This window comes from Phyllobates terribilis, unplaced genomic scaffold (genome assembly GCF_046119375.1).
Source record: "Phyllobates terribilis strain yellow unplaced genomic scaffold, ASM4611937v1 Scaffold_5__5_contigs__length_657084704, whole genome shotgun sequence".
Classification (NCBI taxonomy): Eukaryota; Metazoa; Chordata; class Amphibia; order Anura; family Dendrobatidae; genus Phyllobates; species Phyllobates terribilis.
The window spans coordinates 505678596-505695435 of record NW_027362765.1 but is presented as its reverse complement, the minus strand read 5'-3'; the positions used below and the strand labels follow the sequence as shown (position 1 = coordinate 505695435).

General features: G+C 39.3%; 1 protein-coding gene across 4 annotated transcripts in view; it reads left to right on the top strand.

Annotated features, from left to right (window-relative positions):
• DNA2 (DNA replication helicase/nuclease 2) overlaps positions 1-16840 on the top strand; it is a 52672-nt gene that overhangs the window by 16428 nt on the left and 19404 nt on the right. For all 4 annotated transcript variants that reach the window (XM_073685598.1, XM_073685596.1, XM_073685595.1 and 1 more), the window contains 2 exons: positions 8531-8640; positions 9327-9436. In XM_073685598.1, coding sequence (XP_073541699.1) covers positions 8531-8640; positions 9327-9436 — 220 coding nt within the window. The remainder of the gene's footprint in view (positions 1-8530; positions 8641-9326; positions 9437-16840) is intronic.

The following is a 16840-nucleotide window of genomic DNA, read 5'->3' as shown; positions in this document are numbered from 1 at the left end:
CTTCCTGCTGCAGCGTCGCGCGACCTTCTCTCCCTCACGCTGCGGAGCACTGACTGTGACTGCGGGCCGGGAAGACTTTAAATACCCGACACCGGCGGTCTCTGCCAGAGGCACAGAGACCCGGCATCAGGGGGGATGTGACACGCGGGTCCTGCCTGTAATATACTGCCACCGAGTCTAACATCATCAAAAGGGATATATATATACTCTGTCTCACATAACAGCCATCCGTGCCCTGTAATTGCATGAGCCTGCTCACAGCCCTGTGTGGGCTATTTAACTCTTTCTGCCCTGCTCTTTATATTGCATGAAACCTGCATTTCTGAGACTCCCTTACTTTATTAGGGATACTGAGGACGGGACATAGCTGCTCTTTTTTCAGTGCTACATAAGAAAAGGATGATAACTTCTCTATAATTTGCCCCCTCACTAACACCTACACTTTTGGAAAGAAAATAGTTTACAGTGAGATTGAGTACCCCTGGGAGCAATTACTCAGCTGACCACTGCAACTATTTATATATATTGTAAACTCAGCTACTTGTTACTGTACAACCTGCTAACATTTTATTCTTTCCATGTGAAACTTTTCGGCGTTACTGGTACCTCTGGAACTCTTTTACTTTAAAAGATTGACATTCTCTTTTATCCTTTTTTGAAATCATCACTTGTTCTTTTGTATTTTGTATGCAATAAGTACTGGTAATAAGCATGTAAACTGCTAATATCTACTTTCCTTTTCAGGATCCCCACAACTTAAAAGCGTAGTTATATCATAGTGTTTCATAACATTTAATTCACAAAATCTTTGATTACTCATCTCTCCCCTTAAATGCCTTTAAGAACCTATCTAGGTAACAATACTTAGTAATTAATACCAATTAATCGGTACCGCCAGTAGGCTATAATCCTAATGACTTCCAAAACAAAATACGCTCAGAAACTTTTGGAATCTTCCACTCAACTTAAGTCTGCAAAAGGAAAAGCATTCCACCACTCTTCTTACTCTAATCCTGAGGAGGACTCTCCTAACACCCTCAGTCCTATTAAATCCAGGTCACCAATTAAAAGATCAGATAACTTCTCATATCCAAAAAACTCCAAAATGCCCACCTCCACTATTAATCCCTCTAAAGGTGAAGAGGCACCAAAACCCCAAAGAGTTAGTAATCCTAATCCTGTCTCTGACACCTCAACTAATAAGAAGGCAGATGAAAAGATGGATACTTCTCTTCTTTTAGAAGAGATAGACCTGGGAGATTGGGGCAACAAATACTCACTTCTCGCAGAAGTCTCTGAGGATGATTCCTCAGACACATCCCCCAACCCGAGTCCTGATAAAAGACACCCAAAAAAAGATTCATCTCCTCCTCCCCATGATCCTGAATTTAACAAATTACCAAATCCATCCATATCTCATAACCCGGATAACGGTGACCTTGGGTCATACCTGGATAAATTAACAAAAATGATAGATAAGAATATGAAAATCGGCTTCGAAAAACAGGTAGACACTATTAAGTCTACATTAGACTCTTTTGGCGCAAAATTAGAGGAAAATGCTAAGAGACTCAGTGTAGTAGAAGAGAAAACTGAGATTCTCTCCTCTGAAAATGTAGAAATTAAATCTGAGCTTAGAAGACTTAGGCTAAAAGTGGCAGATTTGGAGGATAGGAGCCGAAGGAATAATCTTAAAATTAGGGGTATTCCCGAAAGTGTCTCTTCTTCCAGCCTTTCTGGGTATGTTAGAGATTTGTTTCGCCAAGCCATTCCATCCTTATCCGAACAAGATCTCATTGTGGATAGAGTACATCGCTTGTTCCGTCCTACTTCTATCTCTCCAGATCTGCCGAGAGATACTATACTAAGACTTCACTTTTTTACCACTAAAGAGAAAATTTTAAACTTCATCAGAGAAGAAAAAAAGTTCCCCGAACCCTTCTCGCATCTAAAAGTCTATGCGGATTTTTCTAAAGAGACTATGGATGCGAGAAGAGCATTCAAAACAACGACAGACAGACTAAGAGACATGAGTATCCCATATAGATGGGGTTTCCCGGTGAAGTTGTTGGTGTTTTTTAAAGGGAAAACATTCACCTTATTTGATCCAGAGGAGGGCCCTAAATTTCTTACTTATATAAAAGATGTTCCTCACAGAGATACAAAACCACCTAACCGTTAAGTTTAAACGGAATTCTCTACGAAGTCTTCTTCTCATCTTCCCATATGCTCCATGACAATCATTCCCCATAAAACTCTAAATTGATATCCCTCATATTTTAGTAGACAACATTGGTCTGGTGTGAGTCTCATGTTTGCTTCCAGTTTACCATTTTTGATCTTCTTTATATAGTGCCTTCATGGTCCTGTGTCACACTTTATTTTTTTCCCCCCAATCCGAAGGAGAACCTTACAGGTGAAGGTTCCTTCTGGAAGTTTTGTTTCGTTCTACTTCAGAATTTTGCTTTACGACTACTAATATAGTGAATTCACTGTATATTGGGTTTTAATTGTGATTTATTTTGAACTGGTTGAGATTGTATACATACTTTATTTTATAACTGGTTTGTTTCATTTTGTGGTTCGTTGAGTCAACCGGCTCTCTCCCCCTGTGTTACAGCTTGCTTACTCATTTTGACTGTCTATGTCTATTAAGGTCCTTACTTACAATGTTAGAGGTTTGAATAACCCCAGTAAGAGATTCTCCCTTTGGAAGGAATTAAATCTCGGAGCAGATGTCGCTTGTCTCCAAGAAACTAGATTTGCCGAGGGGAAACACCCCAAATTTAGTCATAATAATTTCCCTCACATCTTTGAGTCCACTAGTGACCGCAAAAAAGCGGGAGTAGCAACATTGATAAAAAATTCCATCCCTTTTGAATTAATAGATCAACATAAAGATTCCAAAGGTAGATACCATATCTTGATCTGTAAGTTAAACAACCATGAATGCACTCTTGTAAACTTATATGCCCCAAATAAAAGACAAATTTCATTCCTAAACAAAGTTTTGGCAAAAGTCGAAAAGGTCAGAAGAGGTGAACTAATTCTCCTAGGAGATTTCAATATGGTCCCAGATGGTCATACTGACTCCTCTTCCCTAGTCGCCACCTATATTCTACGCTGAACAGCTGGCTCTCCAGAAATGAGCTATTTGATATCTTCAGATGTCTGAATACAACATCTAGGGAGTTTTCTCATTTTTCGGACGCTCACCAGACAACCTCTAGAATAGACCTAATACTATCAGACATTTTTACTCTCCCCAAATTCTCTGACATTTCTATTGGTTACAGATCCCTTTCAGATCATGCTCCCGTAATAAGCGAAATTCTTCTTGGCCCTTGTTTAAAAAATGGATTCCTATGGAAATGTAAATCATCTATTATTCATAACCCCAAGAACAAAATAGTAATAGAGAATGCTATCTCTAATTACTTTAAAGAAAATGATACTCCAGAGTTGTCCAACCCATTCTCAATTTGGTGTGCTCATAAGGCCGTCCTCCGTGGCATTCTAATGCAGATTTCCTCCTCCGAAAAAAAAGTAAACAGACGAAAAATAATCTCTCTTCATAAACTAATCAAAGAAAAAGAACTAGCTCAAACCAATCTCCCCTCCCCCTCTCCAATAATTCAAAAAGAACTACTAAATTTAAGGGTGGAACTAAAATCTGAAATTTTGGCCTCCTACGATTCAATTATTCAAAAATCCAAATTTAACTATTATGCCGCTTTAAATAAACCTACCCGTTTTATGGCCCGTATCGTTAAACAGAAAAGAGCCTCCAATAGAATTGATAAAATTAGAAATGAAAGCGGTACATTGTATTTTCACCCAAAAGATATTGCGAATCAATTTGCAGAATTTTATAAAAAACTATACAACATCAACTCAGACCCTTTGACCCCCCCAACCAAACCCAGATTTAATTAATAATTTTCTTTCTTCAATCAATCTACCTAAACTGAACCCTCTGGATCTCGAGACTTTGAACCAACCCTTTTCCAACCTAGAAACTACAAATACAATTAAGCAACTAAAGCCCTTCAAGGCCCCGGGTCCAGATGGGTTTATCAACGAGTACTATAAAGCTTTTTATAATCATCTTTCCCCTTATCTCACTAAAACTTTTAACCATGCATCCTCCATGGGCTATTTCCCTCCAGAAATGCTGGAAGCTACCATTACATTAATACCTAAATCAAAAGAGGAAAGAGACAACGTAAAAAACTACAGGCCTATTTCCTTGATAAATTCAGATATTAAGATATATTCGAAGATTCTGGCTAACCGATTATCAAATATCTTACCGAATCTCATCAACGATGACCAGATTGGCTTCGTTGGTGGGAGACAAGCAACTGATGGTACCAGAAGACTTCTGAATATTATTAAACTAGTAAACACTTCAAAACTTCCAACTACTTTATTAGCCTTAGACGCGGAAAAGGCATTTGACAGAATAAATTGGCTATACCTGAAACATTCCCTTATTAAATTTGGCTTCAACAATTGTTTTCTCTCTTCAGTCATGGCCCTATACTCCAATCCGCAAGCAAAAATATACGCAAATAATTATCTTTCAAACCCTATCCCCATTACGAATGGTACCAGACAAGGCTGTCCCCTTTCTCCCCTTCTCTTCGCCCTGGCCATGGAACCTCTTGCCCAGAAAATCAGGGAGAACCCCAACATTAAAGGTATTTCTACCCCTTCTCGCCAGTTTAAAATTAGTCTATTCGCGGATGATATCATACTCTCCCTGTTAGACCCAACAAATTCAATCACAGAAGTTTCAAATATTTTGGAATCATTTTCTTTGATCTCTTATTTTAAAATTAATAATGGAAAATCGAAACTTCTAAACATTAATTTAGACCAACAATCCAAAAAAACTCTACATTTAAACACATCTTTTGGGTGGGCCAAAAGAAACCTGACTTACCTCGGGATCATCATTGGGAAAAACATTGACTCAACAATCTCCGCCAACTTAAATTTAATTAATGATATTGTCCAGAGGGATGTATCGGATTTTGCGAGAAGGGACCTTTCGTGGTGGGGTAAAATTCTTTCAATCAAAATGTTTACTTTACCTAAAATTTTATATATCTTTCGTAATATGCCCCTAACAATCCCCTACATTTTCATTAAAAAAATCCAATCTCAGATAAATTCCTACATTTGGGATAAGAAGAGAGCGAGAATCTCTGCTAACATTCTATACAGGAACAAATGCAATGGAGGTCTTGGCCATCCCAACATATTTGCCTATTATTTAGCAAATCTGATTAAACAGAGCGCAAATTGGTTCAACAACAATAATCCCCCGGCTTGGACAGCTCTGGAGTCATTCCTAAACAATAATTCCCCCCCTCGTGAACTTTTATTCAGACATCTTTTCAAAAAAACCACACATGATCCAACCCATCCTATTTTTCAGGCGATCATAGGAGCCTGGAAAAAAATCGCAAAACGGAAAAAAAGAATTCCTCCTAAGGATCTTGATACGCATAACCTTACTCTTATAAAAAAAATTTCAATTTCTTTTTTGGCTTCCTTACACGACTCTTTCGTACCAACTGATTGGGAAAGTAAAGGGTTGAGGAAAATTAAAGACATATGTGAAAATTCCATTATCTTACCTTTCCAAACCCTTAAAATAAAATTTGGTTTGCCATCTCCTGATTTTTTCCTCTACTCCCACTTAAAGGGAATCATCCTTAAATTTATTTCAAACAAAATCTCCATTTCTGAAACCTCGGCAAATCTGTTATGTAACCCAACTCATAAAATTTTTTGGAGCTTGCGACATATATACAACAGCTTTAATGATGATTTATTATTTAAAAAGAATCTTTATATGCTCCGATGGGAAAAAGATTTAAAACTTTCTTTCTCTACCGACCAATGGGAGAACGCTATCCTTTCTACTCAAACCTCTAACATTTCTATGCCACTACTAGAGGCCTACTTTAAAATTCTGACTAGATGGTACTATACCCCGATCAGACTCCATCATATAAAGTCTAGCAATTCTCCCCTATGTTGGAGAAATTGTGGGCTCAGAGGGGATATTCTCCATCTTTTTTGGAGTTGCCCCAAAATTCGGAATTTTTGGGCACAGATTTCAATCTTACTATGTGATCTATTGAACGGACCTTTTACCCTGACCCCTCAATTAGCTTTATTATCTTTAGATTTAGAATCCTATAAATCCCATGAAAGGTCTATTATAATTCATTTACTTCTGGTCTGTAAAAACGCATTGGCATTCAATTGGAAGAAATCACATATCCCTACGGTGGAGGAGCTGGTTGACAAAATGAATCACCACAGAATTTATGAACAAAGATTTGCAACTATTAACAACAATCTACATAGATTCTCAAGGAAATGGGACATTTGGTCAACTAAATTTCCTTGTGCTTCTTAATATTGATAAACCATAAGATGTGTGTCATTTTAGTATTTACCTAATGTATATGATCTCAAGTTAAATCGATGATGTTCTATTTCAATTATTGTTATTAACTTACGTTGATGCAGATAATTTCTGACCCTGGTTTTTCCCTTCTATACCTCTATACCTCTTTAAAATACTTCACCACATGACGATTCAATTTCTTCCCACTTTCCTTGTTTATTCCATCCTAATGTTCCCATTCTTTCCCTATTCCTCCCTCAATCCCCTTACCATTTCCTTCCGTTTACCTTCTCAATCATTTTACTTATACTCATGTTATCATTAGCATTCCCCGTGTTAAGTGTTTGTTTTTTCAAAAATAAAAAAATTATTGTAAAACAAACTAAAAGGGGTTTCCCATGAACAGAAGTTAATTTTAATTAATAAATCTTGGAATGTTAATAATTTCCACAATTGGATAATCTTATAAATGTGCCCCTGCTGTGTACTGTGTAATGGCTGTGTCTGACCATGCAGGAACATGGTCTGATCATACCACAGCTCCTGGGCAGGGGAGGAAGCAAAAGAGTATACAGACATTACAGCAGGGGATCACAGAGGATTCTTTCTTTGAAGTAAATTATTGTCTAAAAACAGGCGGGGAAATGTTTTACCTCTCAAAGTGAATCCTCTGCGGTCCCCTGCTGTAATGTCTGTATACTCTTTTGCTTCCTCCCCTGCCCAGGAGATGTGGTATGATCAGACCATGTTCCTGCACGGTCAGACACAGCCATTACACAGTACACAGCAGGGGCACATTTATAAGATTATCTCAGCACAGGAACATTTTATTTAAACTCATCCAATTGTGGAAATTATTATTATTCCAAAATCTATTGATTAAAATTAACTTTTGATCGTGGGAAAACCCCTTTAAGGTATCACTCCAGCTTTTTTTTAAATTTTTTTCTTTATTTATTTTTTTCTCCTCCTCCTCCATTTTCTGCTGGTTGTGACCCGCTGGATCTTTCCAGTGTTTGCTGGGCAATCCAAAAGTCACTTCTCAGTGTAAGTCTAGGAGAGCCAGAACGAGAATCTCATAGACTTACATTGAGAGCTTGTGACCGTTGCCTCTGTTTTTGTCACCAATAAAATAAGTTATGGTTCCTGGAGCGTGGCAATAAAAAAAGTGACTGGTGAGGAAGGGGTTAATGTCGCCACCAATGACGTTATATGACAATGGCACTAGAGAGACAATAGCAGTTACATAGAACTGCAGTAATAACAATTTAGTTATAAAGCATGGTAAATGCACAAGTGAAATTCTATAATATACACGTCACATAGTATACCAATATTACACCCACGTACCCAAAAACCGTTTGTCACGCAGACAGCAATAGTGACACCGGGTGGGTTGGTTTATGTCTTTTATGATTTGCTATTATTGGAATGGATCTTCAGTTCCTGCGGTAATAATACAATTATCATTCCGTTAAATATACCAAGAAATGTGCATCATACTTAATCTATCACAAAAAATATATATAGATAAGATGCACCAGGACTCTATAATACAGGGATATAATCGCAAAACGACATCAAAGTATAAGAGAAAAACGACTATCAAGAAATCCCCATCAAGGAAAAAGATGTATAAAAATATCATCTCTATTGACCATATTAAATTAGACAATACTCATGGTGTTAGGAAAACGCGTGGTAACAGGGTGTGCAAATAAAAGACCCAAACACACAAAGGACGCACTACCCAACCCAGGGCACAGATAGATGGTATGGCAAAGTACGGTAAGTCCCTTTGAGAGAGTTGAAAGCTTAAATTGGATACGTACTTTGCCATACCATCTATCTGTGCCCTGGGTTGGGTAGTGCGTCCTTTGTGTGTTTGGGTCTTTTATTTGCACACCCTGTTACCACGCGTTTTCCTAACACCATGTGTATTGTCTAATTTAATATGTTCAATAAAGATGATATTTTTATACATCTTTTTCCTTGATGGGGTTTTCTTGATAGTCGTTTTTCTCTTCTACTTTGAATTATTATTCTGTGTAATACAATATATTTAGCTCACATCTTTACATTGTCCGTTCTTCTCCTCAGTGCGAAGCTTAGAGATTTAATTATCGATTTTAAAAGACCGAGCTTCATCCAATATTTAAGCAACGTTCTCCCCCATGATGCAAAGGACACCGTGGCAAACATCCTGAAGGGTAAGAGAATGTGCTTCCAGTTAGAAATTAAATGAAAGAATTTTTTTTTATTTAAATTCTCTTTTACCTTTTGTGGATAAGTAACCATAGATGGGTAAGGTCCTGCACAGACGTGCTAATATTGTAAGCTTTTGTAGTCTTTTGTTTACCCCCAGTAAAATAACAACACTTATACTCCCCTACGGTGCTTTTCCAGCAGTGGTTCTCCCGGGGATTGCATCACATTATGTCACACAATCTCTGCGGCCAATCATCTCTGGCTTCACTCTTCCCGACTTCCGATGTATCAGGCATTAGGAGAAAGTGAGCGGCCAGCTGCAGATCTGGCTTCCTCTTGATGTCTGAATTCGTTCAGAGGCGTGAAGAGTGAATCCACCCCTCATTGGTCGCAGGGATTGCATGACACCAGGAGAGCGAGTGCCAACAGCATTATAGGTAAGACTGTTGTTGTTTTACTGAGGGCAAACATGCTGATTGAGAAGGGGATGTCCGACTAGTGGACAACCCCTTTAACAACTACTGTAAAAGTAATGGTTGCTCACATGGAACACTTGATTTGCGTGTTCATCATAGGAGATTCTGACTTATGTATGTGTAATAGTAAATTATACCCTTAGGTGACGGTGTTTCCTTGACATTAATGTTAGTCCAATTTTAAGATTTTTTTTTTATATATATTCTACCAGGCCTCAATAAACCTCAGAAGCAAGCCATGAAACGTGTTCTCCTCTCTGAGGATTATACCCTAATTGTGGGCATGCCTGGAACAGGGAAGACCACCACCATCTGTACCTTAGTAAGATTGTTAATAATTGTGTTGGGATTTACCATTGATTTCCGCTGCAATCATCATTCCTTACTCTAACCTGCCTCTGATTACTCAGATCATCATATTCTTGGGGCAGAATTACCACTCGCTGTATAGATTGAATAGTTAGAGTAACCTAAACTTCCTTTTTTTTTTATATATCCTTTTTATTTAACTGTATTACCTTATTTTGCTTCTGCCTATCTTTAAGACCGTTCTGAATGTGCTGGCTTATCTACCAATTCACGCTGTCTCAGTACCTGATTTTAAACTGCAGATCTTGTAAAAATCCTTGCTCCCGTCCCTCATGCCAAAACTGGGAGACTTTAGTGTTTGGAGGAGCAGAGAATCGCTCTCTATGGGTAGGGGTCTTTCCAATATCTGTAATTTAAACAAGCTACAGAAGGTGCATTTACACTGCACCATTATCCTGAGAACGCTTGTTTCATGATATTTCTGCAGTGTAAACAGGCAAAACTTTTGCTCGTCGGGTGAAATGATCTTTTATTTTGCCAAAAAAGATGATCATTCTTGGCAGTGCATCGTCCTGTGTTCACTTGTACTGCCAAAAGCAATGGCTGCCGATGTGCACTGAGCGATCTATTACAGACCATACAGTGCACATCTAAAGCTGCAATGGCCTGTGTTAACAGGCTATTAAACTGACAAACAGCTGCTGACCGGCAACATGTTTAACGCTGCGCATCAGGCAGGCAGTGTGAATCGACTTTAAAATTAAGTTCCTACAATGAGCTTTTAGTGAGTTTATGTTTTGACTGTATATTTTTGCTCTGCAAAAGAACACGACATCTTACCGTCGTTCCAGCACAGTGGATGGAATCTGATCTATGCCCGCTGTGCTTTATATGTATATATGTGTATCTATCTATATAGATATATATGTATGTATATATATATGTGTGTGTGTGTGTGTGTGTGTGTGTGTGTGTGTGTGTGTGTGTGTGTGTGTGTGTGTGTGTGTATATATACACACACACACACACACACACGTACGTGTGTATATATACATGTATCTATATAGTATGTAATATAAATATAATATACGTATTTACATTACGCTGCATAATATATATATATATGTGTGTGTATATATATATATATATATATATATATATATATATATATATATATATATATGTATGTGTGTGTGTATGTATGTATGTATATATATATATATATATATATATATATATATATATATATATATATATATGTGTGTGTGTGTATATATATATATATATATATATATATATATATATATATATATATATATATATATATATATATATATATATGTATGTGTGTGTATATATATATATATATACATACTGACCTGCGGTGCATGTTTCAAATCTGCAAAATGTCAATTTCTTTTGTGAGTACGCGGAGTTTTATGTGCAGATTTTATCTATAGAATTTCAATATTTGTGGGAAATCTGCAGGTAAAAAAGCATGTAATCCGCACACGAGTATAACATTCACCCCCTTTCTGACATTTAGTGTATTAATACGCATCTGTGCCCTGTGCCTATTGGACCAGATACGTACGTAATAATACGCCCTGGTGATCGCCGCCTGGTGTCAGCTGATTGTCACAGCTGTCACCCGGTGCTATGTGCTAGGAGCGGTCCCGCACCGATCCCAGTACATTAACCCCCGAAATGCTGCGATAGCGGGAGCAAGGAGAGGTAAGCGCCGATACTTACCTCCTCTCCGGCGTACCACGCTGTCTGAGCCGGGTCCCAGTGGTTGTTATGGTGACCTGGATGTCGTCATGACGACATCCGTGTCACCAGACAGGAGGAAGTTACTTTGATCATGCGCAGTGCATGATTAAAGTAACTTCTCCTTGTGCAGCTCTGACAGGCTGTATAGCATAGAGATGCTATACAGGCAATCAGACTGCAAAAAGTGTAAAAGTTATAAAAGTATCGGAAAGTGAAAAAAAAAAAAAAAAAAAAAAAAAAAAAACCCAAAAAATTGTAAAATTTTTTTAAAACAAAATGAAAAAAATAATCCCCAAAAAATCTAAATATATTGTACCCATGAATAAATATTATTCTGGAAAAAAAAACAATAAAAGTACACATTTGGTATGGCCGCTTCCTGAACGACCTGACCTATAAAACTGTCCTGCTAGTTAACCCCTTTAGTGAACACGGTAAAAAAAAATACAAAAAACGATGCTTTATCATCATACCTCCATACAAAAAATGGAATGAAACTTGATCAAAAAGACGAATGTAAATAAAAATGGTACCTCTGAAAACGTCATCTTGTCCTGCAAAAAACAAGCCACCATACAGCTCCATCAGCTGAAATATAAAAAAGTTATAGCTCTCAGAATAAATCGATGCAAAAAAAATATTTTTTCTATAAAAGTTTTTATTGTGTAAAAGCGCCAAAACATAAAAAAATGATATGAATGTGGTACCACTGTAAATGTACTGACCCAAAGAATAAAACTACCTTATCAATTTTACCACACGCGGAAAGACATAAAAAAGCAAACAAGCAAAAAAAAAAACCCAATTCCTGAATTGTTGGTTTTTGTTTATTCTGCCTCCCAAAAATCGGAATAGAAAGCGATCAAAAAATGTCACGTGCCCGAAAATGATACCAATAAAAACGTCAACTTGTCCTGCAAAAAACAAGCAGTCACGTGACTCTGTCGGCCGAAATATAGAAAAATTATAGCTCTCAAAATATGGCGACGCAAAAACTAGTCTTTGCAAAAAAAAGCGTCTTTTAGTGTGTGACTGCTGTCAGTCATAAAAACCCGATATGAATCTGGCATCACTGAATTCGCACCGACCCGAAGAATAAAGTCATCTAATCACTTATACCGCACAAGGAACGGCATAAAAAATAAACTCTAGGGTTAGGATTTTTTCAAAAGTAAAGAAAAAAAAAAATGATGACGATATGGCAACTAGTGTTGAGCGCAAGTGCTCGCTACTTGAGTTTGCATTGGGTGCTCAGCTATACACTGAGTATCACGGGTCCACGAAGCATATGGGACGGGGACTCTAGCATGTCACTCGAGCACTCACAAGACTCAAGACTAATGACAGCTTATTCAATATGATGACCTAATGTTATCAATTTCTTTGTCGTACGTCTGGGTTCAAAATGTTCACTATACCCCTTGAGGGGTCTAGCTTCCAAAATGGTGGGGGGTTTCCACTCTTTAACCCCTTTACCTCCGAGGGTGGTTTGCACGTTAATGACCGGGCCAATTTTTACTATTCTGACCACTGTCACTTTATGAGGTAATTACACTGGAACGCTTCAACGGATCCCCCTGATTCTGAGATTTTTTTTCGTGACATATTGTACTTCATGATGGTGGTAAAATTTCTTCGATATCACTTGCGTTTATTTGTGAAAAAAACGGAAATTTGGCAAAAATTTAGCAATTTTAATTTTTATGCCCTTAAATCAGAGAGATATGTCACAAAAAAAGGTTAATAAATAACATTTCCCACATGTCTACTTTTACATCAGGACAATTTTGGAACCAAATTTATTTATTTTTATTAGGGAGCTATAATGGTTAAAAGTTGACCAGTGGTTTCAAATTTTTCCAACAAAATTTACAAAAACATTTTTTTTAGGGACCACATCACATTTGAAGTGACTTTGAGGGGCCTTTATGACAGAAAATACCCAAAAGTGACACCATTCTAAAAACTGCACCCCTCAAGGTGCTCAAAACCACATTCAAGAAGTTTATTAACCCTACAGGTGCTTCACAGGAATTTTTGGAACGTGGAAGAAAAAAATGAACATTTAACTTTTTTCACAAAAATGTTACTTTAGACCCAATTTTTTTTATTTTCACAGGGGTAGCAGGAAAAAATTGACCCCAAAATTTGTTGTGTAATTTCCCCTGAGCACGCAGATACCCCATACGTGGGAAAAAAAACACTGTTTGGGCGCATGGCAGGGTTCGGAAGGGAAGGAGCACCATTTGACTTTTTGAATGTAAAATTTGCTTGAATAATTAGTGGATGCTATGTTGCGTTTGGAGAGCCCCTGATGTGCCTAAACAGTAGAAACCCCCCACAAGTCACACCATTTTGGAAACTAGACCCTTCAGGGAACTTATCTAGATGTGTGGTGAGCACCTTGAACCCCCAGGTGCTTCACAGAAGTTTAGAACATTGAGCCGTAAAAATAAAATTTTCACATTTTTGCAACAAAAATGTTTTTCAGCCTCCAATTTTGCATTTTCATGAGGGTAACAGGAGAAATTGAACCATGCAATTTGTTTTGCAATTCCTCCTGAGCACGCCGATACCCCATATGTGGGGGAAAACCACTGTTTGGGCGCACGGCAGGGTTCGGAAGAGAAGGAGCGCCATTTGACTTTTTGAATGTAAAATTTGCTTGAATAATTAGTGGATGTGCCCCTGATGTGCCTAAACAGTGGGAAATCCCCACAAGTGACACCATTTTGGAAACTAGACCCCTCAGGGAACTTATCTAAATGTGTGGTGAGCACCCTGAACCCCCAAGTTTTAGAACATGGAGCCGTGAAAATAAAAAAAAATCAAACTTTTTCCACAAAAATGTTTTAGCCCCAATTTTTTTATTTTCACAAGGGTAAGAGGACAAAATGAACCCCAAAAACTGTTGTGCAATTTCTCCTGAGTACGCCAATACCCCATATGTGGGGAAAATACAGTGTTTGGGCGCACGGCAGAGTTCAGAAGGGAAGGAGCACTGTGTGACTTTTTGAATGCAAAATTGGCTGGAATTGAGAGCGGACGCCATGTCGCGTTTGCAGAGCCCCTGATATCCCTAAATAGTGGAAACCCCCCACAATTGACCCCATTTTGGAAACTAACCCCTCAAGGATTTTATCAAGTGGTATAGTGAACATTTTGAACCCAGAGGTACGACACAGAATTTGATAACATTAGGTCATCATATTGAATAAGTTGTCATTAGTCTTGAGCGCAGGTGGATGCTACTTGAGTTTGCATTGGGTACTCGGGTATGTACCATGTATCACGCGTGCTCGAGTGACATGCTCGAGTCTCCGCCCGCATGTTTCACGGTTATTAGACACACAATAATGGGGATCGCTCGTGCATGGCAGGCATTCCCCGCTAGGTTTTTTCTTCTTCCCCCATGACGGCACCACGGAGAGAGGGGATCCGCCCTTCAAGGATAGGAAACCTATATATAAAAAGGGCGGTACCTCTCTCCCGCATCAGTTGGTTTCCTGTCCTTGACGTGGACCTACAGGGAAAGAAAGAAAGAAAGAAAGAAAAAATAAGAATACAACGCTTGCAGAATTATTAGGCAAATGCGTATTTTGATCACTTTGATACTTTTTATACATGTTGTCCTACTCCAAGCTGCATAGGCTTGAGAGCCAACTACCAATTAAGTAAATCTGGTGATGTGCATCTCTGTAATGAGGAGGGGTGTTGACTAATGACATCAACACCCTATATAAGGTGTGCTTAATTATTAGGCAACTTCCTGTCCTTTGGCAAAATGGGTCAGAAGAGAGATTTGACGGCTCTGAAAAGTCCAAAATTGTGAGATGTCTTGCAGAGGGATGCAGCAGTCTTGAAATTTCCAAACTTTTGAAGCGTGATCACCGAACAATCAAGCGTTTCATGGCAAATAGCCAACAGGGTCGCAAGAAGTGTGTTGGCCAAAAAAGGCGCAAAATAACTGTCCATAAATTGAGGAAAATCAAGCGTGAAGCTGCCAAGCTGCCATTCGCTACCAGTTTTGCCATATTTCAGAGCTGCAACGTTACTGGAGTATCAAAAAGAACAAGGTGTGCGATACTCAGGGACATGGCCAAGGTAAGGAAAGCTGAAAAACGACCACCTTTGAACAAGAAACATAAGATAAAACGTCAAGAATGGGACAAGAAATATTTTAAGACTGATTTTTCAAAGGTTTTATGGACTGATGAAATGAGCGTGACTCTTGATGGGCCAGATGGATGGGCCAGAGGCTGGATCCCTAAAGGGCAGAGAGCTCCACTCCGACTCAGACGCCAGCAAGGTGGAGGTGGGGTACTGGTATGGGCTGGTATCATCAAAGATGAACTTGTGGGACCTTTTAGGGTTGAGAATGGAGTGAAGCTCAACTCCCAGACCTACTGCCAGTTTCTGGAAAACAACTTCTTCAAGCAGTGGTACAGGAAGAAGTCGGTATCGTTCAAGAAAAACATGATTTTCATGCAGGACAATGCGCCATCACATGCATCCAACTACTCCACAGCGTGGCTGGCCAGTGAAGGTCTAAAAGAAGAAAAAATAATGACATGGCCCCCTTGTTCACCTGATCTGAACCCCATAGAGAACCTGTGGTCCATCATAAAATGTGAGATCTACAGGGAGGGAAAACAGTACAAGCAACTGACAGAATCTATGGATGGAAGGCTGTTGAGTGTCATCATAAAGAAAGGTGGCTATACTGATCACTATTTTTTGGGGTTTTTATTTTTGCATGTCAGAAATGTTTATTTCTAAATTTTGTGCACTGATATTGGTTTACCTGGTGGAAATAAGCAAGTGAGATGGGATTATATTTGGTTTTTATTAAGTTGCCTTATAATTCTGCACAGTAATAGTTACCTGCACAAACAGATATCCTCCTAAGATAGCCAAATCTAAAAAAAAAAACCACTACAACTTCCAAAAATATTAAGCTTGGATATTTGAGTCTTTTCGGTTGATTGAGAACATAGTTGTTAATCAATAATAAAAATAATCCTCTAAAATACAACTTGCCTAATAATTCTGCACACAATGTATGGACAACATACCAGGCCCGGCCAGACCAGCTCAGGCAGCGGGGGTTCCCTGCCTCGGCTGGTGCGGTGTCCTGAAGCGTCACCGCTGAGGTCAGTGGGCCTCCAGGGTGGCAGGGAGATGCGGCGCAGGAGAAGACCGGAGCCGCTGCGTTCTCCGATGGTGTCGGGGCCCAGGGCAGTGAGTAGGCCTGGGCTTCCGGGGCCCATTGCGGAAGCGCCTCCCCCTGACGCAAGCTGCAATGCACCACTGGGGTGTTGGCGGTCTGAGGCGCGCGTTTGAACGCGCACGGCGGAACCCGGAGCACATTTTGCCCGCCGCCCAGCCAAAGAGGAAAGCGTTGGGGGAGGGAGGACTCCCCAGCAGGGGGGTGGGGGCCGCCCACATGCTAGAGAGGGGCACACCCATATTCCCCAAGGGGAGGGGGGTTGCACACACAGGGCCCACGGCTGGAACCAGGTGAGGGAGGCGGAGGCCTATAAATGCCGGGTTATGCACCAGGGAAGTGCTTCCTGGCACCGGCTATGAGCGAGCAGGAGGTGCAGTCCTTGCACCTCCACTCACCACCACCACCACCGCAACA